Source organism: Podarcis vaucheri (assembly GCF_965113315.1).
Source record: "Podarcis vaucheri genome assembly, chromosome: 10".
In the NCBI taxonomy this organism is placed as follows: Eukaryota; Metazoa; Chordata; class Lepidosauria; order Squamata; family Lacertidae; genus Podarcis; species Podarcis vaucheri.
This window is the reverse complement of record NC_138748.1, coordinates 25,215,408-25,241,804: the sequence shown is the minus strand read 5'-3', so window position 1 is coordinate 25,241,804 and position 26,397 is coordinate 25,215,408. Positions and strand designations below refer to the sequence as shown.

At 40.6% G+C, this 26,397-nt stretch overlaps 1 protein-coding gene across 2 annotated transcripts in view; it reads left to right on the top strand.

The window, feature by feature from the left end:
• NELL2 (neural EGFL like 2) overlaps positions 1–26,397 on the top strand; it is a 111,027-nt gene that overhangs the window by 28,557 nt on the left and 56,073 nt on the right. For both annotated transcript variants that reach the window (XM_082239607.1, XM_082239606.1), the window contains exons 6-11: positions 2,945–3,017; positions 3,177–3,259; positions 5,287–5,415; positions 7,206–7,308; positions 20,270–20,361; positions 21,927–22,029. In XM_082239607.1, the coding sequence (XP_082095733.1) occupies positions 2,945–3,017; positions 3,177–3,259; positions 5,287–5,415; positions 7,206–7,308; positions 20,270–20,361; positions 21,927–22,029 (583 nt within the window). The remainder of the gene's footprint in view (positions 1–2,944; positions 3,018–3,176; positions 3,260–5,286; positions 5,416–7,205; positions 7,309–20,269; positions 20,362–21,926; positions 22,030–26,397) is intronic.

The window sequence follows — 26,397 nt, the reverse complement described above, 5'->3', positions numbered from 1 at the left end:
TAAGTGTAGATTAAATCATGATGGTGAGGTTACCAGCAAGGCCCCCACTACAGATGGCAGATTCCAGGAGAAGTATTTGGTAGGGCTGTGCATGGAACCCTGACCCCATTTGTGGCTAATAGATTAGGGAGACAGGAATAAAACCAGTTATTTGGCAGCTTCACTCATTCATAATTAGCTTCCAAGCCCAGTTCAAGACTCTGGTTCTGACTTTTAAAGTCTTTCATGCTCTGGGTATTATCTCCTTGAGAGAGCACCATTCCTTTATAAGCTCTTTATAAACTATTGAGAAAATATGCATGGACATTGTGTTTCTAAAGCAATCCACGCTAAGTAAACTAGATTATTTCCAGTTGGCATATTTTCATCTCTTAGCAAGCCTTCTGCTACACTAAACCTTGTAAATGTCATTATCTGTATTATTAGTCATTCTTTCAGAACTGGGCAGACTGAATATGAATATTCATAATGTATTTGGGAAGTGCTTATCCTCATAGGCTTTCCACCTTCTTCAGGTGGGTTCTTCCTCCACCATGGACAGTAGGCAGGCACAAGTGATTGAGGGCTTGTCCACACTTCTGCTTGTCCCCCCCCCACTCCCCTTTTACTGCTGAATTGGAGCAAATCCCAATCGGGTTTTTCCACAGATTGACGGTTGCTCAGATTCAGCAGTAAAGAGTGGGTTTCCCCAGGGAAAGTGGTGGGGCAAACCAAAAATCTCTTGGACTCGTGCTTTCTAGGCATGGGATGAGCCAGGACTGCAAAGGAACAGTAATTCCAGCTCAAAAAGAATATCTCAAAGTTGCTGCAGTTAAAAAGCTTTCCATTTCTCCAGTTGTATTACTGTTTGAGAGCAATTGAACTGGGAATTAAAGCTTTTAAGTTTGCCTTTCTATTTCCTTCTGCATCTTTTTCTTTGTTTTCAATTTTTTAGCACACTCTAGTGGCCAGAGATTAAAAATATTCCATTGAGAGAAATGCGACTACAGAGGGTTAGAGACAAGAAGGCTGAAGGCAGCAGCTTTCTCCTTTCATTGGGTTGGACTTGATGTAAGACACTAGAAGCTTTCTCCACTGCACAGAACCAGGAGAGCATTCACCTTGCCTTTCTGCAGAATAGGAAACAGTGTTCAGAGGGAGGAAACACAATAAATATTTAAATGGATTTTTCTTTTCACTGGAAATTCTGAGTATAAACTTATTGGCTGTATCAGGAGAATATGGTCTGTTCATTGCCTTTGGAGGAAGGACTGTTCTTCATCAGTATCCTTTGAACTGGAATTGCAAGGCCTACATGATAGCCAGGGTCTGCTAGGTCCAGAGCAAGTTAATTGATAGTATTGATTGAACTTCCTTTGGCATACTTATGGGTTGCCTTTGACAAGAAGAGATGAAAATTCTAAGAAACCAGAAGAATGATTTATGTCTAGGAATTGATTCACCGCTGGCTTACTTGGGAAAGGGTTCATTGGTTAGGCTATTATTGTTCTGCCCAGAGAAATGGAAAAAACACTTCTTACTGGGTTCGCCTCTGGGTTCTTCACTCCCCTAGGGATGCAATACTATGTTCATCTGGAAATATATAGAAGTTAATTTTGTATGACCACATTTGAGTACATAGTGACCTTTGCTACTCGGCTGGATTACCTGCATATTTTAAAGGTGTAAAAAGTAGCTGAGTGAATTCGCCCTTGAGTCATGGCCCTCATACACTTAACTGCCCAGTCCAACACTCTGGTCACAGCTTTTGTTTCTTTCCATTTCACTTCTATACCTCATTGTTCTGGTTTTTCCATACATGGATATATCTTTCTCCTAGAACTAAAGCCTTGGACTTTTATTTGTTCCTTCTTGATAAACACCAAATTTCACAGATAAAAGCAATGAACATGAAGGGTTTTGTTTTGCTTTGAAGAAAGGGATCTGGGCTTGAGATCTGGGCTGAAATGATAGATTACGTTCACGGAGTTGTAGGATAATATTTTACTATTTTTATGATTATATGCTGTTTTGTGCATGTGAGATCACTTTTTTAAAAAAGAAATGAGACAGCTACTCCTAGCATATATTAAAATAAATCAACAGGCAAACTTGGTAAAGCATATAGGTGAATGGATGTATTAACCATTTAAAATAACTGAAGTATAGAGGGGTAATGACAATGAAAAGATACAGCATAAGTTAAGGTGCCTACTTTTTAGACCTAAATCTCATGCCTCTTTAATGAAATGTCAGATTTTGCAGACTCTATCCCTCCCACCCCAAAACCCAGACAACCTTGTAGAGTGTAGAAAGAATCACAAAACACATATATAGTATGAATTGCACCATCTACTTGCAGTTTTCAGTACCTGCTCGCACAGGGTTTTTTTGTAGCTGATTTATGAAGTTTTGCTAACGAGGTCCTTGATGACTTGGTGCACAATCTAACATAAAAACCTCCTGCTTAAACTACATTGACATGAATGGAAATTTTGCAGTACAATATCATAGTTGTGACTTGTACTCTTGCTTTTCAAATTTTATTTAAATGAGTATCTTAAAACTCAGTGAAAGTACAAATTATTTTAAAATTGTTTTTAAAGGTCACTTGAAAGCTTTCGTTCAGTGACTAAATAAAAGTACCGTAATGGCAAAGTCACGGCAACTAGTTTCTTGCTGCCTAATTACACCTTGACATTTAATCTTAAGTCTCTGAAAATGGTTGAATGCGTATGTATGTATCAGTGTGTACGTGTACAGCTATTTTCTTTCTACTCTACTCTCCTAATGATACAGTGAAGGAGAGCAAGATATAATAATTTTGTGGAAACCGCTTTTTGTGGGTGAAGTATACCTATTTTGTGTGCTAGAATGTTTCACATGGAAATGCTAACTTTCTAATATAATGCTGACAGGCAAAAAATAACATAACCTTTCTCTTCCCCCACCCCCAAATGCGCAGGGCATAATGCAAGATGTGCAATTACTTGTCATGCCTCAAGGATTTATCTCTCAGTGCCCAGATCTTAATCGCAGTAAGTCTGCTACTTCTTCTACCATAAGAAACAATGAGATGCACTACTTTGTTTAATATTTATCCTGCAAGATCTCTCTTGAGATTCAATTGATAATCAATGCATTTTGACAGACTTGGCCTAAGTACAATTTGACAAATTTAGTGTTTGTAATTTCAGCATGCCCAACGTGTAATGACTTCCATGGGCTTGTGCAGAAAATTATGGAGTTGCAAGATATTTTAGCCAAAACCTCTGCAAAGGTAACAAGTTCTTAGGTTGCTGTTATTTTTGCTTTTTTGTGTGTGGGTTGGGGTAAATTGCTGGAACCATTGCTCTTTCTAGGGACTTGTAAATATGAATGCACATATGTATATTTTTATGGACTCTGGTATAACACTTTGCTTAATTTTTATTTGTTTTTTGAATAAAAAACTGAACCAAAATCAATGAAAAATATTCAGATCCACTTACTGGAATACAGTGGTACCTCTACTTATGAGCACCTCTGGTTATGTATCCTTCAGGATACACACATGGCATACCCCGAAGTATTGTTCCGGGTTTTGCTGCATGCACATGTTCAGAAGCGCTCTACCGCACCATGTGCATGCGCAGAACAGGCACCTCCGGTTGTGAAAACCTTGGGATCCAACCGGAGCACTGGAATGGATCCCATCCACAACCGGAGGTACCACTGTATGAAGATTTGTTGTTGAGGTTACCTATGGGATTAGTGGCTGTTAGATTAATATAATTCTAGGTTAATATAATTCTAGTTACTGTCTTATGTATGTTGCTAGCATTGCCAAGTCAATTGCATTTAATGAAACAAGAAACACCTTCAGTATCAAATGTCTTGGAGTTAGTAATTTACTTTATAATTCTTGATTAAGGCAAATGCAATATTAGTATTAGTATTAGTATTATAACATGGGACATGCGCAAAACATTTTCAAGTTGCTCCTGAAACCCTTTGACCTTCTTATATTTTTAGTGCGCAAAACAGCATTCCTGGATGTTGTGTCTATGTTGATGTGATAATAATTTTACTACACATGAAATACCTGCAACCACTTAATTATGTCCTGAAAATTATACATCAAAAGTTTGCTAAGGGCAAAAAGTTTCATTGTGGAGGAAAATTGCTGCTAAAAGTTTTAAAATGAATAAGTGCATATCAATAATAATAATAATAATAATAATAATAATAATAATAATAATAATAATAATATATTAGAGTGTAGGTATTGTCATCACTTCAGGAATGTACAACATTATGGTGCAGTGGTTAGAATGTTGGACTAGGACCCGGTAAGTCAGGGTGCAAATTCTCACTCAGTCATGAAGCTCATTGGGTAACCTTAGTCCATTCAGTGTCTCAGCTTAACCCACCTCACAGCTTTGTTGTGAGGATAAAATGGGAGCTAAGGGAACAATGTATGCCACCTTTAGATTCTTGGAGGAAAGGCGGAATAGAAATGTATTGAAATTATATATATATGCTTGTGGGATCAGGTCAATGGCCCATGGTGTTCAACATCTGTGATATCCTGTTCTCACAGTGGCCTGTGTGAAACATGCCAGCAAGATCTGAGAACAAAACCAGACTCCCCTCCTGTGTTTTCCAGCAACTAGTGTTCAGAAACGCATTGCCTCTGACCATGGAGGCAGAGCATAATCTACATTATGTCTAGTAGCAAGGGATAGACTTGTCCTCCATGATATTTACACTCTAGGCAATCACACCCCCAATGCCAGAGCAGTGAATATATCTCAAACTAACATTGATCACCACAAGCACTATGCATTAAAAACCAGTTGCCACATATGGCTCTGGGTTACTAATTATCATCAACACAATCTATTTATTATCTGTAATCTTCTGAATGCATTCAAATAAAAAACACACATGTGGAGCAATCCTATTCTCAAAGGAAGTATTTTCCATAGAAGAGATCTGTATGCTCATTCCATAGATAGTTCCATTGGAATTAATGGGGCAGCCCGTAAGCACAAGAGATATAAATGCACACATTTATATCTAGACTAAGGCATAAAACACCCAGTCATTCTTACAGCCTTATTCTGAGTTGTTAAGATGAGATGAATTATATTCAAACTTCGCATTTTGGTTCATAAGTGTCTAGATATTTGTTTCCATATTTCACAATTTCCTTTTTTTGGCTTCAGTAGTGCTTGATGATACAGAATGGCTTAAATTGTTGTTATAGTTTTAGGTAAGCCTTTTCACAGTTAACATGTCCCTCTCTGTGCAACATGTACCTAGTTGTCCCGAGCTGAGCAGAGGATGAATAGGTTGGATCAGTGCTATTGTGAAAGAACCTGCACTATGAAGGGTGCAACCTACAGGGAATTTGAATCATGGACCGATGGCTGTAAGAACTGCACTTGCATGGTATGGCTGTAAATTGCGTAGAAATTCAGGGACCTGGTTATGTAGCCTGCTGAAAATGTTTATGCATTTTAGACATGGAAAGCTGTCAGATTAAAAATAAATTTGTGTTGGAATGAATTTACTTACCTACATTGTTCTTTATGCATTATGTTGCATTTTTTTGTAGAAAAATCTGGCTCTTGCCTATGTGGGGGGTGGGGGTGAGCTGTTATGGCCAGCATTGGCAGGTGAAAGGAAGAGTTATGAAGGAAGATTGGCATGGCCAGGCATATCTTGTCTCTGACTGATGTTACACTGTACAGTGGGCTCAAGGCTCAGGTTGTGGCACAATCCAATAGGAAGGCCTATTGCCCATTAGTCTGCTAGGGCTATAATGAGGGGCCCTTGAAAAGGACTCAAATGTGTTCAACTAGGTTAAATTTATGTGGGACAAAATGAGTTTATATATCATGGCTCCGGTGCAAAAGAAATACATAAACTAGGGTCTTTGGATCAGGCAGAAAAGTACATATCCACTTCTGAAGTATAGCGTGTCTGTTTTTAGGGTTCTTTTTTGTTTAATAAAAACATATTTCTGGAAAAGAAACCTCTCATCCAGTTTCGAGCAATTAAAGTATTTGGAAACAGTAAAAAAATGCAGGATGAAGCAGGTATCAAACTTCAGAGAAAGTGGCATATAAACGTGATGTTGAAGTGCAGTACATTAACCACAATCCAAAGCTCTATGCTTTTCATACCAAGTGGGCCACACAATGCCTTGTCATTGGGGGCAAGGGAGTGAGGCCAAAATTGGATGCTCCTCCAGCCCTTGTGCTGCCTTCCCAAAGCCAGCTAAGCAAGGTGCCAGGCTTTGGGAAGGAGACACAAGGATCTGGCAGGGTCCTAGAGCCATCCCACCTCCTTCCCAAAGATGTAAGAGTGCTAAAAGGCTTTGGGAAGGAGGCGGGAGGACTCTGGGACATTGCCAGAGCCTTCAGGCCTGCTTCCCCAAAGCCCAGCACCTTGCTTACCTGGTTTTGGGAAGGCAGCATGAGGGCTGCAGGGTGTGTGTGTGTCAAATGTTGCTGAGTGATGCCAAAAGAGGCCCTTGGGCCATGTGTTGGACCACCCTGCTCTATGCCATTCTCATGTTTGGGAATGCTCTACAGGAGTGGGAAACCTTTGGGCTCAACATATTTGCTGGACTACAACACCCATCATCCCTGTCCATTGGCCATGTTAGGTAGTACTGATGGGAACTGAAGTCCAGCAACTTCTGGAGGGCTCACAGAGTACCAACTATTGCTCTGCGTTTTGTGACTAAAGCATTTCCAAGATTGAAAAGAATAAGGCAGCTTATACAGAACATATCCAACTCACTTTCTTATAAGAATGCCTCATTGCAGGCAACTTTTTTACAGGACTATGATATTATTTTTAAACATGCATAATGGCTGTCTTGTGGAAATTATTGGGAAGGTTTTATTCAATAGGGTTTTTATACTTCAGAGTAATCTTCCAATTTGTTCAACTGGCAGAATGTCAGGATAGCAAATGATAAGTTTTAAGGACAACATTGCATTGCTGTCACTAGATAAAGAACCTGTTATGTGTGCATCAGAAATCTATGTAGATAGAAATATAAAAATATAGATATATAGTATATTGATTCTACCTTCACAATCAAGACAAGAAAAATTGTGTATTCGGTATGAGATGTTATCTTTTTAAAGAAACCTGTAATTTAAAATAGCTATTTATCTGACCATATTCTGTCAAATTATTTCAAAACAACCTTTTGTTGCTTCTAGAATGGTACTATTCAGTGTGAGGCACTGATCTGCTCGCTTTCTGATTGTCCTCTTAATTCTGCTCCTGCATATATTGATGACAAGTGTTGCAAGGAATGCCAACGTAAGTGGTTGTTTTTCATAGATGTTTTGATGTCTCAGCATTATAACATTTCTAAAGCTTACATCCTATGCAGTAGTCTCCAGCTTGGATGGGACCATACTGTAGGCATGATTCATTTAAAGATAAGCATTTGAATACCATTTCTTTCAACAGGTGAATAAAGGTATACGCTTAGCTCTCTATTGAAACCAATGACACTTGCACTAATGGCTAGATTATGACTGTAATTACTTTCTTCATAATTACTTACTACACTGGTTGCCTATCCGCCACCAGACCAAGTTCAAGGTTTTGTTATTGACATATTAAAGCCCCAAACAGCTTGGGACCATGCTGTCTAGCAGGCTGCCTCCCCTACTCTAGTTCATATTGATTTTTATGATCATCAGACGAGACCTTCCTGGCCATAGTGCAGCCAGCAGAGTGCTATCTGGAAACCTCTTGGAAGTGGGCTTTTTCATTTATAGCACCAACCCTGTGGAATACTCTCCCAAAAGAGATTCACAAAGCCCTATCTGTTGAATGCTTGATATTTTTTCCTAAAAAATCAGTTGCTTACCAAGGACTGTTTGGATGTTTGAAAGTACCTATCCTGTTCAGTGGCTGACTTTCTGTTTTACTTATGGCCAGTTAATTTATTGTAATCTGGTTTTCATTTGCATGTCATGTTATTTATATTTTATAAATACAGAATGCTAAGCAAAAATGCCAAAAATGCTAAGCAAGATATACATTTTCTAATAAATGGCCAAATGTAACCAATTTTAGTTTTAAATCTCTGTGCAATCCGTGTGAATTATGGGAAAACATGCATTTCGAGCACAAAGAATTAAATATGACTTTCACAACTAAAAAGTATTTCAGTATGTAAGTGTGTGGGAGGGGGTGGGTGAGTTGCTATTGAAACTGCAGCTAACAGTTTGCAGTGCCAACTCCCTAGAGTTTGCATTAAGTGACAGAGATCAGAGCATTGCTTATTTCAGTTATGCTTCTAGTAGGCAAGTTCTCAAAATGGTCTTTAAAAATGGTTTTGTATTATCTGACATTTTCATTAAGTGTTTAGGTAAGGCTGCTAAATGTATGAATGGATGCAGTGAATGCTGACACTTCCTTAAAGGAAGCAGCCCAGAATCAATTGATAGACTAAACAAAGATGCTTTTCCAGCCATTATCTTTTCATAAGGTCTTCCATGCTTTCCATGGAAAAGGTTCCTGGTTCAGACCATGGTGCTTTAAGGTAGGGCTAGGAATGACTCCTGCCCACTGAATCCCTGAAGATCCACTGTCAGTGTTGACAGGGCTGAGCTTGATGGACGAGGGGTCTCACATAGTATGAGACAGCATCTTCTGTATGTAATATACAATTATATGTACATAATATAATATCCAGCTTCCAGACCTTACAGCTATTGGATTGTACCCAATGTTAGTCCCAACTACTAGAGAAGACCCATTGAAATGAATGGATCAAAGTTAGTCATGTCCATTAATATCAATGCGTTTATTGTGAGTAGGACTAGCAGTGGCTACAGGCTATTGTATTTAGCACACAGTACTCATACATGCATATGCAACATTTATTTTAAATTCCTAGATACTTCAAATGATGTGTCTAACAGTCAATAATGAATAAATAACGAATCATGTAAGTACAGTGGTGCCCCGCAAGACGAACGCCTCGCGAGACAAAAAACTCGCAAGACGAAAGGTTTTTTCGTTTTTGAGTTGCTTCGCAAGACGAATTTCCCTATGGGCTTGCTTCGCAAAACGAAGCTTGCCCCCGCACCCCGGACCTCTTTTGAAGCAAGGGGCGGCGGGAAGAAGATCGCTTCTCCCCATTGCCAGCCCCGCAATCTCCGGACCCCTTTTGAACCAAGGGGCGGCAACGGGGAGAAGCGATTCTCCCCGCTGCCCCTTCCCTTGCTTTAAAACAGGTCCCCTCTGTCCCCGGACGGTCTCCATAGGAACGCATTGATTGATTTTCAATGCATTCCTATGGGAAACCGTGCTTCGCAAGACGAAAAACTCGCAAGAAGAAAAAACTTGCGGAACGAATTAATTTCGTCTTGTGAGGCACCACTGTAAATGTACTATGAGCAGGCTATTAAACTTTATTCTGAGAATTAAGTGGTACATGAACTCCTGAGCATTTATAAGATTCAGATTCCTCCATACTTCAAAAGATGAGCCTTCCTGTGGTGCAATGGGTCAGTGTACCTGGCTGTTAACCAGAAGGTTGGTGGTTCGAGCCCACCCAGGGACAGCTGTGGGAGGTTTTCCTGCATTGCAGAAGCTTGGATTAGATGACCCTTGGGATCCCTTCTAACTCTAAGATTATATGAAATAACTAATAATTAATTGCTATATGAAATAACTAATAATCGTTCTCCAGTGGCAGAGATGCAGTAACTAGATTGAATATAATTACCTAACTGAATGTGATTGGCTTGTTTCTGAATTTCTGAACTAATTTCAAGCTCATATCACTGACGAATCCTTAAATATTTCAATATTTCAGAATTTTTCTTCTAGGTAATCTTTGTTACAGCTGTCAATCTCCTTCCAGAATGCATAGGTTCTTGATTTCATTGCAGTGATGGCAAAGGCAGTGGAATCATACCACAACTCGGAATACAGTAGTCTATAATCATAAAATTCAGTAGCAGATGGGCTTTACTCCTGTGTATGAAAATAGGTATTCATAATCAGCTATAGCTCTAGAATAAAATAAAATTCCCAGTAGCAGTTCTGCGCACTTATGCTGAAATTTATCATATTTGCTGCAATCTTTCAAGCTCACAAGCAGGTGGGCAAGCGAGTCTAGGGGCACTGAGTGCAACATAGTGTTTCAGCAGGTGAACTAGCTGAGAGAATGGGCAATCTAGTCAGACAGGGCTATTCACAGTGGGAGACAACCTCATTGAGCAATGTATATGTGCGAGCCAAAGAAAACAGCAGCTAGAGAGAGGCTGAGGATGACAGAGTAATTGGAAAAATGTAGGTGAAATTAGATGCTTTTGGGAGGCTGCAGGAAGTTCATCGGTTTAAGGATAGAAAACCCAGCAGGCATGTGTTTGCATTGCCTTCTTGTGAGAAGTAGCTGTATGCTTCATTTCTCCTAGAGAAACATTTTAAATAACTGGTTTCAAACCACTAGAGAAGTCCTTAATGCAAGAAGCAAAGGTCCAGTTCATAAAAAGGCATCAGTGGTGTGTTTTATCACAAAACACAGTAAACCCTGACATTTTGCGGTTTGAAATTACACCTGTGAAATGAGGTGGTAGGTGTGTGTTTATTAGGACAGTCTGGTTTTCAGAATGCTTTGTTATCAAATAGCATTACTTCATCCATAAAGTGTTCTCCGAGAACCAAACTATAAAGCTGTGCATTCTGCAAAAGAGGAATGTTAGGAAATTCGGGAGCAAGTATCAAGACTGACAAGAAAAGAATGATCAGTTATTTGAATCAGATATCTCTACTCTAATTTCATAGCCAAAACACACTGTATCCCTCAGTTCACACAAAACAAAATACATTGGATATGGGCTAACCAAAGTTAAGCACTGTAAAGTTGCATTTGAACCAAATGCCTTTTGATTTAAGACTGTTTAGCTCTATTAGACTTCAGTGGACTAAAGTGACACATATTCAAATAATTATGCTTAATTGTATTGTGCACAGTGCTCAGAAGACTGCTTTAGTGATCAATGGAAATAATGGCTAAAAATAATGACCACTTTGGTGAGCTGTGATATGATTAACTCAGTAAAGGAAATGAGCATTTTCTTTTCATATCACTACAAAATGATAGGGAAAAGCAGAAATTATAAAAAGGACTATAAACGATAGGTTAAAATCAGATGAAGAGTTTAGATTAGAACAAAAAGAGAAGTTACGCACACTGGTTGTTTATTTATCACCAGATTTTTGTACAGTTCAGTAGAAAATGTTGCAGATCTGTATGTGAGATTCCTTTTTACAAGGCTGCTTACAGACAAAGCTGCTAGATTTCACTTCCTTCTCTGTGTGTTTCTCATTTATGGCTTTTCAGACTCCCATCTGTAACTAGTCTTGGAAGTGTGAATCTACTGAGTTTTGCAGTGAGACTTTTTTGTTTTGCGGTGCAGCAAAGCCACTGGCATTATCCAGTGCCTTATTTGTGTCAAAAAGAGATGCAGCTGCTTCATTATTCCCCTACTTGTCATCCAAGAATTCAGACTTTCCTGGGCTGCAGTTCTTTGATCAATACTTTACAACAAATCATGATGTCTTTGAGAAAGCCATAATGCAGTCTTGCAATGGAGGCTAGTAAAGTGGAATAGAGCACTCAAGGAAATGTCCATATAAATTAGAACATGTTATAAGAGCAGATTGGATAAGTGAGTGGTAAGACAGCCTTTGAAAATATGAAGTCACACTAAATGTTCAGAAAAATTTAAGTCAGTCACCTGCACATAGATGTGGTATTCCCCTGGGGAAAAAAAAACATTTGCTCTTCCCCTGCTTGCCTCTGCAATGGCTTGCACATCCTACCACTGGTTCAAGAATGTTCAGTGCTAATTGCTTATTACCCAGTTGCTGTGCAAAAGCTACAAAGAATAGCAGTAAACTTGTCAAGCATTCTAACATGGAGAAGTTCCTCCACTGTGGAGATAAAATTGACAAAGGGTTTCAACTCTCTTATCAGATTAAGAGGAAAAAGCAGACAACAGTATAATCCTAATTATGTCTACTCAGAAGTAGGCTTTATTGATTTCAGTGGGTATCACACTTGGGTAAACACATATAGGATTCCAGCATGAACTATGAAGAGACTGTGGCTTGAACGCTGACTACCAGATATAACCTCTATGGTTTTTATATTTGCATAGTCAACTGATCAAACCTACAGTACTTGGTATTGAGTTGACTTGGTCCCATTGTTGTCACAGAATCTCTCCAATGTAATGCCCTAGCTAAATTGGCTAGATCCAATGGCTTAATTATTTATGAACCCTGTTCCCAAATGTGTGCCAAACCTACTTTTGCCCTCCAAATTAATTTGCATCATGACAGTAAACTCAGCATATACTGTACTCCCGGCTACAAGCTTGATTTGGAAACACTACAAGCTTGACTTGGAAGAGAACCAATACGACCATGTAGACAACTAGGATCTTTGCAATCAGGGTAGCCACTCTCTTCTCTCCCCTACCCCTCCTTCTTTTATGCATAGGCATCAAAATGCCTATGGAGCTCAGATTGCTGAAATGTGCTACTGTACTCCCACTATTTTTCATGGCTATACCCGCAGTGCAGTAGTCTACCCTCAAATATATTTGTGACAATTGCTTAGACCCAAATTATATAGAAAATAGGTACTGTATTTTTTGCTCTATAAGACTCACTTTTCCCCTCCTAAAAAGTAAGGGGAAATGTGTGTGCGTCTTATGGAGCGAATGCAGGCTGCGCAGCTGTCCCAGAAGCCAGAACAGCAAGAGGGATTGCTGATTTCACTGCGCAGCGATCCCTCTTGCTGTTCTGGCTTCTGAGATTCAGAATTCCCCCCCTTTTTTTCCTCCTCCAAAAACTAGGTGCGTCTTGTAGTCTGGTGCGTCTTATAGAGCGAAAAATACGGTAGTTTCTGAACCAGTTTAGTTAAAAACAAAATACCTTCCATTAATATACTACTACCACCAACACTTACTCTGAACTAAGGCTTCAAGCTAACTTCCCTTATATTGAGCTATGGAGGGGCTGGATTGAGTGGTGCTCATTTTCTTGCTTTTGCTGGCTCAGCTGGCTGCCACAGATGGAGTGACACAAACTTTCTTTGTGTCACTCCATCTGTGTGTGGAGAATATGTGTGTGGGTAGAAGTCCTGTTTGTGATGTCTCTCCCAGTGGACACTGCTGGAAGATAGTCCCCAAAAGCAGCATTCTGAAGGCTGGACTGTGACAACACAGGATTCATTGGATCCTGAGCCAGTCTCATTGCCAACACTGGGACCAATTAGAATCCAATTGCTTCACCAGCCTGGAGCCAATCTGATTACCCACCACCTCTTTCCCCTGCCAAACGCTGTAACAAGTGGGATGCAGATGCCCCAGTAGGGAGTTAGGATTGGTGTACCACTTTGGCTTCAGCTAAGTCTTGGTATTCTTGAGAAACAGGTAGGAATTGGATAAGATGGTTCAAAAATACATCAAAAATACATTTTAATGTATTTTTAATCTTGGTTGGAAGCCGCCCAGAGTGGATGGGGAAATCTAGCCAGATGGGCGGGGTACAAATAATAACAACAACTCCTCCTCCTTCTTCTCCTCCTATTTTTGTTTGAATGTATCAAAATTTTCAATCCATTCTTAAAGTATTTGCCTTTGAGTACTGGTTCTGGTATCTACAGCAAATACCGTTGTCAGTATGGGAAATTGTGTGAACGTACAGAAAAGATCTTATAATGCTAATTAAATAACTTAGAGTTATTCTGTTTTGCTGCCTAAGGTATAAATAATAAAATAGAAAGTTTAAGGAAATATGAATTCATTAAGACGATGTGGCACACATATATGAAACTTGTCTTCTTTAAGGAGTTAAAGGATCATAATATTTGAAATATTTTGCCAGGGGAGAATTAAAAATATCATCATACAGCAAATGTGCTTTAGGGGTTTTTCTTTGTTTTCTCCTTTTAAAGAATTTATAATTTATTTTATGTCTAGATGTTTAGCTCTTTTCCTCTTCATTTCACCCTCACCAGGGAGTTTGCAGAATACAAAACTCCCTTCAGCTAATTATTACTGTAATTTTGTTTCCTGTGCATAACAATGTTTAAGATGTTTTAAGGGACAGAGTTTTCATATTGACTGGGAAATGTCATTTTAGCAATGCTCTAATGCTGTATTCTTAATGCAGGTTAGTTTACGGTCCTAACCCCCCAGACACACCCCCAGACATGCAAGCACAGATATGCAGCTATTTCAGTATTCCCCAGCAAACATTTATTCATATTCGTGTAGGGAGTTCATATAACTAAAGCTGCTGCATAGACCAAACCCAGAAATGTTGTGACTGGCTGTAAAAGGTAGACAATATACTAATCATTCAGAGTGACTTACAAGTGAAATCAAAATCCAATAATGAAAAGCCCCTGTCAGGATCCTTCCAGCTGGATAGCAGATGACTCTGTGGGAGGAAAGGGATATTTTACACTTTCTATTACCATTTTGTTGAGCTTTCAAGACAAATATATAGTTATTAGGAAGGGAACGAGATAAAGCTGGCCCTGTTCTATGTTCTATACAACAGTTTAGTGATTCTTCTGATCATTATTTACTGGAAGGTATCTGCCCCACCCCTAGAGTGACGCGGGTGGCGCTGTGGGTTAAACCACTAAGCCTAGGACTTGCCAATCAGAAGGTCGGCGGTTCAAATCCCCATGACGGGCTGAGCTCCTTTTGCTCGGTCCCTGCTCCTGCCAACCTAGCAGTTCGAAAGCATGCCAGTGCAAGTAGATAAATAGGTACCGCTCTGGCGGGAAGGTAAACAGCGTTTCCGTGCACTGCTCTGGTTTGCCAGAAGCGGCTTATTCATGCTGGCCACATGACCCGGAAGCTTTACGCCGGCTCCCTCGGCCAGTAAAGCGAGATGAGCGCCGCAACCCCAGAGTCGGTCACGACTGGACCTAATGGTCAGGGGTCCCTTTACCTTTACCTTTATCTGCTCCACCCCATCCCCCAAACTCTAAGGAAATTTGGAACTCCACAAATGGTGACATGTGAATAACTGTTCTGTATAAGGGACAGGATTCCTTCTGCACACATGCAAATGATAATAATAATAATAATAGTAATAATAATAATAACAACCACACACTCAAAAGAGCCTGAAGAAGCATAAATTCTTGCATGGGGCTTTGCTGGTATTTTCTATACCAGCTTACACAAACTTTTTTGTGTTTAGAGAACATTAGCTCAAAGCTGTCATTGACAATTGCATGTTTTTGTTTAAACCTACATATACTGTAAATGGTAGGATTAGTGAAGCAAATTAGTTTCTCAAGCATGATGGTTTTCCATTGCAGCTGTAAAAGGCATCTTACATTGTTCTGAGAAAAAAACCAGTTTTTTTCTGGTTTGCACTTTGGAGCATCTGTTTCCCCCAGTTACCATAGTAAGTGGACAGTTGGACTCTCTGTAGATAGGCAGTGATAAATGGCAGTGATTCACCCTATATAATCACCACCTTTAAAAAGACGTTGGTAGACACTACTAATTCTCAAGCTATGTTTCTAAAATAGAGATGGATTATTATGTACTATGCCTCATGTAGGAAATCACCAGTTAGTTACAGTTTCAAGCTGTAGTCCCTTTTCCTTTGAACAAACATTTTTAATTCATTCCTGGAACTGTAAAAATTTCTTTTCCGAAGTGAGTTTATAGATGTAGCCATTGTTACATCTTTTCAGGCAATTGTTTTGTCATCCAATAAACACACAGCAGTAGCTCAGTCAGTGTGGGGGATCAAAATGTAATTTGGCAGTTATGTTTCAGAGAATGCATTTTTTAAGTGCTCGCATTGTAGAGTCGTACCGAGAGGTCGTGTCAGCTTTCTTCTTTGTAACCCAGTGTATCTGGGGGGGGGGGAAAATCCCACCTAGAGGGTTAGCTCTGCTGAAGCAAAATCTCTGTGCCTGCTTCTTTCCTTGTACCGCAGCCCTACATAACACAGACATTACTTTTCAGGGCCACTCAACCCTCTTGCAAGGATTTTGTTTTTTAAGGGCAATATAGAAGGGAAGAGAAAGTTGAGTTGCATGAATTGCATTCTGGTTGCACAACCATTGAATGTCACTCTTAATATTCACTTATTAAGAAAATACTTTCTCCTTCCTTCCCCAGCACGGAACTGCTATGTGGTGCAGAAATTTTATGCGTGGAATGTGGTTGCATGAATGACAGGAGGCATGATTTTGTCGGTTGGTGTCCTAACTGATATGGGGAGTAGCACACTCCCCATGTCTAACCCACAATACTTTCTAAACCCTTTGATGGCTTGTGTTGGTAGTCTGCTTTCCCACAGGCATACTCAAGGTAGCCAACAAAACTTGGCATTGCTGTCAGCAATTATACCAAATAAGTATATTAAAAATAGAAATGTTAGGATGAAAAAGCCCTAATAGTGCAATAAATAATGGAGGACTGGGTGTTACTGGGAGCTGATAAAGTCCTGGGGCCACAGCATGGATGTCAATTAGACGGTGGACCTTGCCTCTCCCACTTAGCAGTCACAGATATCTGCTATGTCAATAGGAAATATTAGGTTACCTGCTTGGAAGCTGAGTGTTCCAGGCAGATGCTGGATTGTTCATGCAAAGTTTTTGTAACAGAGAAGGGGGAAACCTAGCAATTATCCACAAGGCTATCGTCTTTGCTGATGGAATTCGTTATCATTTGTCTTCCTCAGCACCTTCTTTAGATCTGTTCTTCCTTAATATTATTATTTAAGTGACAGTTGAGTCAATCTCCCTGTGACAAGTTATGTGCCAGATTGGGACTAATGCTTGTGTAACATTAGGAAAGCTTGGGAAAGGGCTGCCTGAAAATACCCCATAATTATTTTTTTTCTTGACATGCTGCAGAAATTCCTTGCCCTAAATGGTGTTTAAATGTGAATGTCAATGGAAACAGGTGTTCTAATTAAAGAACAATGTATAAAGATAATCTCACTGCATGCTAAGTATAGATAGCAACAAAAAACCACCCCACAAAAACCCATTTATAAACCAAAGTTTTCCCCTTTGCAAACAGCTTTTAAAACAGGTGTTATTGTTTTTATATATTTTAAAAAATGATTTAATTGTTGCGGCAATGCATTTGAGACTAAAAATATTGGCTAGTGAGCAATTCCTTAAGTGTTTTATTATATTCTGAGTACCCTGAATATTATGCTATATAGTATTCTAAGAACAATATACAGTATATTCAATCTAACCCCAACAGAGTACACAAGGCTAATTGACAAATACTATTTGAATATTTAGGGATGACCTGTTGCATAGCTATAGGGCACATGCTTAGCTCTGCTGGTTTAATTTTCAAGGTAATGCTGGAAAAGGCTTCAATCTGGAACCCTATTGAGTCTCTGAACACAAAGCTAGATGGGCCATTGGCCTATTTCAGTATAGGTTTGTAAACCACAAACCAGCTAAGCAGGTGAGGTTTGACGTAAGCAAATATATTTTCATTTATAGCTTTAATGGAATGCTTATCTAATTAAGTGGATGTATATCACTTCAACAAGTTTATAGAAACTGTATCTTATTACTAGAAAAACCTGTGTGTCTATAAGGTGTTTGGATATCAAACTCTTTTTGCTTACCTACTATCTACAAAATTCCCCAGGGAAGAGCCTTCAGCAAATATCTGTTGGGAGATTTTGGAAGTGAAATTTCTGGAAGCAAGCCTGCAGCTAGGAGCTGTCACTCATAGTTTTCTCCTCAAAGCACTAGGGCAAGCCTTGTGCCACTGAAGAGAATTAGGGTTGATCCAGTGCAGTGCTTTAGAGCATCAAGTTGTCATGGTCACTTTTAAGAAAAATCAAGAAAATGAGTTATGCTAGACCTTTTCACCAGTAGGGTGGCTAATCCTGTTCAGCTGAATATCAGTGGAACTAGGCAGTAACAGATTGTTGTAATAATTATACTTGTTCTTCATGTTGCTTCTCCCCTCCATATGGATCACACACCACCTGAGATTTCACATATCTATCATGCAGATAGGTGAGAGGTCAGAGGGTTATTCATATGCTGTGAATGTTGTACAGGTCAAGTGCTTGGAATTGATATAATCAAGACATGCCTGTTCCAAGCACATCCATCTAATATAGAGAGCTGCAGTGAGCAGAAGCTGTTTAAATACTCAACAATGGAAATAAGGAAACAGAAATGCAGTACAGTACAATATATAACTATCAGGTTGTTTTTGAAGGGCATGGTAGTGCAATCTGGGCATTTCAGCATATATTCACTTTACAAACTATGCCTAATAAGGTTGCAATGATTTGATAATTAATTTGGCTAGAATCATTAGTCAAAAACACTTTGATTCACTAAAACGTTCCTCACTGATTAGTGCCATGGTTTAATGTGATCTGAACATAGATTTATCGCTGAAAAATATAAACAATGGGTTGGATCCAGATTTGTTATGCAATCCCAAATATGTAAACTCAGAAATAAGCTTCACTGAGTTCAGCAGGACCTACTCTTGGGAAACTGTGTATGGTGTGCTTAAAGTAGATCAACATGCTATGCTCAGTTAAGCTAGATCCACAGCTGAAAATAGTGTATCTGGTGGCCCTCAAAAAACATAGCTGGTCATTTGGATCTTTCAGATCAAATAATTTTAGGTGAGGCATTTCAAGGACAGTAAACCAATTTGCTCTTGCCTAAAACGACATTGCAAATGGGCTATCTCTCACTCAGTGGCTACATTTAAGAAAAGCCCACACTATCCTGTTATTTCTGTGATATTTCAGGAACAGACGTTAAGATGAATGAAGATAAAACAGCCCAATAGGGAGTTATCAGTGACAGAATAAACACATTCACATTCCTAGGAGGGATGCCGACAGGCATAAATGAAATCTTCACTGGACATTGCACTTACATACTTCAGTTCAAGATGACCTGCCTTTCACCCTTATTTCCAAGGTCAAAATACACATCAAAATCCTGTTGGTACAGGAAACTGATACATATAGGCTTGTGAAATTTGCACTTAAGAGGCAGAATACTACAAGTCGGGAATGCTGAATAGAGAATTCCATATCTTGCTTTGGTGGAAAGCAAAATGAATTGGAAATGGAACTTAGTGTAATCCATCACTTGGCATAGATGCATAGCTGTCAACGTTTCCCTTTTTAAAATGGAAATTCCCTTATTCTGAATAGGATTCTTCGCAAGAAAAGGGAAAAGTTGACAGCTATGCATTGATGGTTCCAGTAATGGCACACTGAACAGGAGATGGATGTTGCTTATACTGTACTAGATTTCTCCATACACAAATTATCTGAACAGACCTTCTAAGCATATGGATGCATGTGAATGCATAGACAGTCCCCCAAAAGAAATATGCAACCACAGACAATCACATGTGACCACAGGCAATCACTTATTATGTTGGCATACATGTAGTAGAAAATACAAGAATACTATACTTGCCTGCTCCTTTCCATCTATGCTGGTAGTCTTCTTTGTTACTTACCTTGGATTTATAAGATTTTTTATTTTAACAAAACCCCAAAATGCTTAAAACTTCAACAACAACATTACCACTATTTAATTTGTTTTCAAGAAAAGACTGAAATTCTCAAAGATCTTGGGATTTGGCTTTATTATTAGTATGTACTAAATTTGTATACTGTCCTTCACCTGAAGATTCCAGGGCAGTTCACAACTGAAAAATACAAAATGAGAACACATAATACACAATAAAACGAAAACAAGAAGCAGGCCAATAAGCCCTCTCCCACAAACACATTTAAAAAAGCCATAAAATCAGCCGAGCACCTGGTTGAAGGAAATCGTTTTCACCTGGCGCCTAAAGATATGTAAAGAAGGCGCAAGGTGAGCCTCCCTGGGGAGAGCATTCCCCAAACGGAGCCACCACAGACAAGGCCCTTTCTTGTCTTGCTACCCTCTGGACTTCTCGTGGAGGAGGCACATGAAGACAGATAGGAAGTCCACCTCTAAAGCATCCCATTCATGCTCTGACCTTGAAGCCAGTTATCCCACAACCAGACACTTTTCTATCTAATTTACAGTGTCTATGTTTCTAAGTGGCCATTACATTATGTCTAAGCTTACACGATCTTGCATGCTCTGCCAGTGTCTTAAATATGAAATTTACTTGGGGTATTTGATGTTAAAACTTGTGTACCTAAATCAAACCAAAGTTTTGTACTATTTTCAATTCTGCAGCGATATGTGTGTTTGAAGGCAAAACATACTTCGAAGGTGAAAGAGAAACCGTACGTTCAAACTCAGGGGACTGCATTCTGTTTGAATGCAAGGTAAGATCACTGTTAGCTTATTCTCTTCCTTGTAATGTGCCCTTACCCATAGTTAAACCTGACAAAAAAATATGGTAGCAGTGGCTTTCTAGGTTTGATGTGTTTTGCCAGTTTTTATACCAATCTTAACTGAATATATATATATTTAAAAATGGGGTTCTGTGTAAGTTTAATTCCCTTAGTAGTATGCTTGTTTTGCAAGACAAATGTTTTGGAAAAGTGGGGTGTTATTGAACAAGAGAATGCATAAGGTTGCTGGTAACGTCACTGCACAATATATTGCGCAACAGTTGCACAAACAGTTTTTACCAATGCATCTGCTGCATAGGATTCCTTTGTTGACCATTATTATTAAAACTCATCTGAGACAGCAGGATAGCCCATACCAAGGGTCGGCAAAGTTTTTGTGGCTTGGGCCGGTTCACGGTCCCGCAGATGACACGGTGGGCTGGAGTGTGTGCTTGCACACGCATGCATGCATGTGCAAATGCTATTTTCAGCGCTCCTTCCGGCACAGAGGAGGCGTGCGCAGCTTCCCATTGGCTGCAGGAAGCTCCTGCAGCCAATGGGAAGCTGGCCAGAGTTGCAGGAGGCAGTCCCCGCTCTGCTCTGTGCCGGTTTAGCGCAGCGCATGACTGAGCAGGCAGCGGGGGTCCATGGGCCAGATAAACGACCCCCCATGGGCTGCTTGTGGCCCATGGACCTTAGGTTGCTGACCCCTGGCCCATACACTAGCAGACAGAGGATGTTGGATACGGTCCTGTTTTGTTTTGATTTCTGTTATCTGAGGAGAAAATTGAGAGCAAGTTTCAAGCCTGCACCTTCCACTCTGCCATTTCCCTTATCATTGGTAGAAATGAACAGAATAACCAGTAAGTTCTCATATTTGGGACCTGATCCCTATATATAAAATTCACTTCTTTATAATTATATCTAAATAATAAGCTCTGCACCACCCTAGCCACATTGTGTACAATATTTCACTAACTCTGTAATATTGTTTCATCATATTTATTGAAAGGTTGAGTAATGTGGGATTTTGTTAGTGCTTTTGCTTTTACTTTAAAGCTGAATTTTATACAAAGTTTCTTTCTCCAAACAATACTTTCCTGACATATGGCTATTGACTTTTGTAGAGAGAAAAAAAAGAATATTGATAAAACCGAGATCAGCTTATTTAAGCTTCTGGATTGTTGTGAGAAAGGAACTCTGAAAGAAAAATGAGTTTTGAGTTTCTTCTATCTGTAGCAACCTGCTAGTAATCCATATCAATGAAAGCATCTGTCCTTTAAAAAAAAACTTTTTGAAAACATTTTAGGAAAATTACAGCAATTTGGGGTAGAAGGGAAACTATTCTTAGTATTTTAATTAAACATTTTGATTCATTGCTTCTCTGTGGTTTTGCACCTATGGATTTTGTTATGAAGTTGGATGATGACAAAAAAAACCTGGCTATTGAGTAATTTACACTTTCTAGCTGCATTTTTATTGCATGTTTTAAATCTGCATATGCACTTAATTTTGTTTTTTGTTTAAAGTACATAATGATCGTTCCCCCCCAATAGGACTACAAAATGCAACGTATAGTGAAGTCAGATTGTCCCGCCTTGAACTGTCCAGAATCTCAGCAAATCTCCTTATCTAACAGCTGCTGTAAAGTTTGTAAAGGTAAGGCAATTGAAAGAATTTACTCTTGCAACCACGCAGGGAAATGAACAGCTGAGATACATAGTGTCACTGCTTCCCCCTTTGGGGGGGGGGCTAGCTGGACCTGACCTCCCCTCCGTTCCCCCACTCTCTGATAGAGGCGTGGTCACCCCTGACTCATCTTCTCTCCCTGCTGGAGGAGACGCTGGCCCTGACACATGGGACTCTTCCCCCCCACTACGCTCTGGTGGGGAAGCTGGTCCTGATCTCCCGCTGCTGCTTTGGGAGTCCCCGCTGGCCCCTTGTTTCTGGTGCGTCCCCCCTGGGACCCCCCTTGCCCTGACCATCGGCGCCTCCTTCTGGGAATCTTCCGATCCACTGGAGAAGCTCATGGAATCTCTCGGGTCACTGTCATATTCCCCTACACTGCCCTCAGATTCTTCCCCTTCGCTCTCCATTTCCTTCCTCCCCTGTGCCTCTGTTCCTGAGCCCCTGACACATAGACTGAGTGAACTGGGGCACATTTATATATTTATTCATTTAACCCAAAACCGATCTCCATGTGGAAACCAAGGTGTGGGATCTAATTAATAGAATGTGAGCCAACCTGTGAATGGTTCCTCTACTTTCTCTCTCAAGCATCACCCTCTCAAGTGAGTAAAAAGGCCTACCTGATCCATCCCATCTTTGGGGCCCCAGCAACTCTAGGCAGATGTTACTTGTTGGTACCAAAGGTGCTGCCTAACCATGCCACTGAGCCCCACATTAGGACTACGCCACTTACCCTTAAAGATGCCTGATGTTGCTCACCAAACCTAAACTGTGTCATAACTACCTGCACCTACCTTATAAAGGTAAAGGTAAAGGGACCCCTGACCATTAGGTCCAGTCGCAGACGACTCTGGGGTCGCGGTGCTCATCTTGCTTTATTGGCCGAGGGAGCAGGCATACAGCTTCCGGGTCATGTGGCCAGCATGACTAAGCTGCTTCAGAGCAGCACACGGAAACGCCGTTTACCTTCCTGCTGGAGTGGTACCTATTTATCTACTTGCACTTTGACGTGCTTTCGAACTGCTAGGTTGGCAGGAGCAGGGACCGAGCAATGGGAGCTCACCCCATCATGGGGATTCGAACCACCGACCTTCTGATTGGCAAGCCCTAGGCTCTGTGGTTTAACCCACAGCGCCACCCGTGTCCCTCCCTTATAATGTGGTCAAGTAACCTCTTTAAAGACTATCCCTCCTCTAAGTTCCAGGCTACCACATCAGTACATAGCAGGCAAAACAAGCAGCCCAGCAAGGCCAATCTGCTCACGAGCAAAAAATGCACCCTCAGCGCCCCAAAAACAATTGGCCAATGCCTGTACTGTCTATAGGGAGGGAGGATACGTAGCCAACAGAATGAAGAGGGTGCCAGAAGAATGAGGTGGGCTTAAATAGCCCCACCCACCCACTCCCAGTGTCAGTGTTGCATGTCTCTGCACATGGAAGTCACTTCTCAGGCCTCTACAGTTCCTGAGCAGCTGCAGCAGCTACTTGCCGCCACAACTGCTTCGAGCATGGTGTCCGTGGGAATGCTGGAAAATGAAAAACTTCTCATGTATCTGATAAAACAAGCAAACGTTTAAGCCACAATAGATCTATGAATCTTCAAGGTGCTGCAATACCTGTTCTGTTTTGTTGCTGCCTCAGTATACTAACATAGGTACCCTTTTGAAAAAATCCCTTTGAAAAGTATCAGCCGGTGACGGTCTGAGGATGGAAGGGGAAGAAAGCAATTTGTGGCATTTCTCCCCACACTCCTACAGCACTCTCCAACCCCCTATGTGTGTGGGACACTGGGGCAGATTTAGAGGGGGGGGCTCCAGGAGGGAGGCGGGATTGCTGAAAATGGCATCCTTCCGGGACGAGGGTGGCGCTGTGGTCTAAACCACTGAGCCTAGGGCTTGCCAATCGGAAGGTCGGCGGTTCGAGTCCCCGCGATGGGGTGAGCTCCCGTTGTTTGGTCTCAGCTCCTGCCAACCTAGCAGCTTGAAAGCACATCAAAGTGCAAGTAGATAAATAGGTACCGCTCCGGTGGGAAGGTAAACAGCATTTCCATGCGCTGCTCTGGTTTTTAAAATAAAAACAAAAAGGAAAAAAAAATGGCATCCTTCCATGTAGAAGCAGGACTGTTGCAGTCACCTAAATAGTAGGGAACATATGGATCGCTTCCATGCTGTTCCCACTGGGCTGTGATCGTGGCTGATTGTGCGTACTTCATAATAGCTGTAGTTGCTTTATCAGTTAACATGGTTTGGTTTGCTGATAGAACACCGAATTCCCACTTTAATGTTGTTCACTACGGAGAGTTAAAGGAATACGGAGGATTATAGTCTCACATTTATCACATGGCACTTTGAACAGATGGTGTGTGCCCTGATTTGCAATGCAGGGTAAAAGATAAAGGTATTCTCTGGGGTTTTCTTGTCTGCTGTTCTCATCCAGGGCGATATTGGTTCCTTCAAAGCTGTGAGCAGTTGCATCTCTCTCTCTCTCTCTCTCTCTCTCTCTCTCTCACACACACACACACACACACACTTCTGGTTTTTCTAATAGATAAACCATTTCAAATATGAAACAAGTTCCCAGTCTCCTGGGTTTCACCATATACTTGTGTTTCGAAAAAGAGAGCCACATTCGGTTCCTGGGTTATCCAGGCACCAAGTATGTAATTAGTGAAACCAGACATAAAAATTAGATGAAAGAATATGACAGAAACTGGATAAGATCCTGGCTATCCTATCTATTGAAATAAACTCAAAAGGACATTTTCACGGATGGATTTAAATTATTTAAATGGCTCCGAGGGATATGTTCATTACGATATTTCTTGATTATTCATGGAGACCACACAGGCTTGAGAAGTGTAATTGGCAGGTTTCATGCTTGTTATCAGAACATTCCCATGTCTGTCTGTGTGTGGGGCAGCTTGAATTTGCCCATCAGGAGCTGTCTACAGATCTTATCTCTGAAAGCCTAAATTAGTATATAATTAATCTCCTGTACTTGCTCTCTTATAGTGCCGCATAGCCACAAGGAGCATATTGATCAATAATGAAAATGTAACCGCCATCTCCTGTGATGCTCAGGTTCTGACACAAACTGATAGAAGCCAGGAAAAGTCTAGCCTAAGGCTAATACTTTGTCCTTAACTAGGGCTCCTTTGTGAGGGAAGACAGAACAGGACAAAGGCTGCCATAGGACCAAATACTGCTATTCATAAGCAAATAGAAAAGCCATAAATGCTGAGGGTGACATACAGATTGGGAACAAAGAATGGTTCTTAGTAGACATTCTTGCTTCGGAATTAACTACTAATTAGCTGGCTACCCCTGCTGAGGAGCACAGGAGGTGGCTGGGCAGACAACATACAGTTTCGGAGTCATTTCTGGTAAGCAGTATTATTGTCCCACAATGGCAGCTGACAATTTCTGCTTGTGAATCACTTGCACTGACCATGGCTGTCACATCCTGCTAAGTGTTGAGGACCATTTTACTGAACATTTGAACACAATGAGAAATCCAGGAATGTAAGAGGTGGGAGGAGAGAGAATCCACCACTTAGAAGGATGTTGCAGGTGACATCACATGCATACTGCCCATAAGTGACACCCCCCCATAAATGTTTTCTGCATTTGCCCATAGTGACTTGCCCATGAATGCCCTCAGAGATTTATGGCTGGATAAGGCTTAAAACTGGTGCCTTGCACTTCAAAACACTAAAACTATTACATTTCTCTTTAGCGTTGGCCATTGTCAAGAGGTGGTAACTGTTAATTAAAAACACATAGTTGAATTCACCTATGCTATTTAACTAGATTATATACCTGACGCAGATGGTGCTGTAGTCTAAACCACTGAGCCTCTTGGGCTTGCTGATCAGAAGGTCAGCGGTTTGAATCTGCATGATGGAGTGAGCTCCCATTGCTCTGTCCCAGCTCCTGCCAACCTAACAGCTTGAAAGCATGCCAGTGCAAGTAGATAAATAGGTACTGCTGCGACAGGAAGGTAAACAGAGTTTCCGTGCACTCTGGTTTCTGTCATGGTGTTCTGTTGCACCAGAAGTGGCTTAGTCATGCTGGCCGCATGACCTGGAAACTTGTCTGTGGACAAACACTGGCTCCCTTGGCCTGAAAGTGAGATGAGCGCCACAACCCCATAGTTGCCTTTCACTGGACCTAACTGCCCAGGGGTCCTTTACCTTTTTTACCTATTAGATTATAATGATGATAGCATTGATCTGGGTCAGTTGAACATAAATTTTCCTCTTGATCTTTAGAAGCCTTGGTTTGGTTCCCACAGTGGCAACCACCAGTTCAAGTGTTTTGATAATCATATTCAAGTCAGC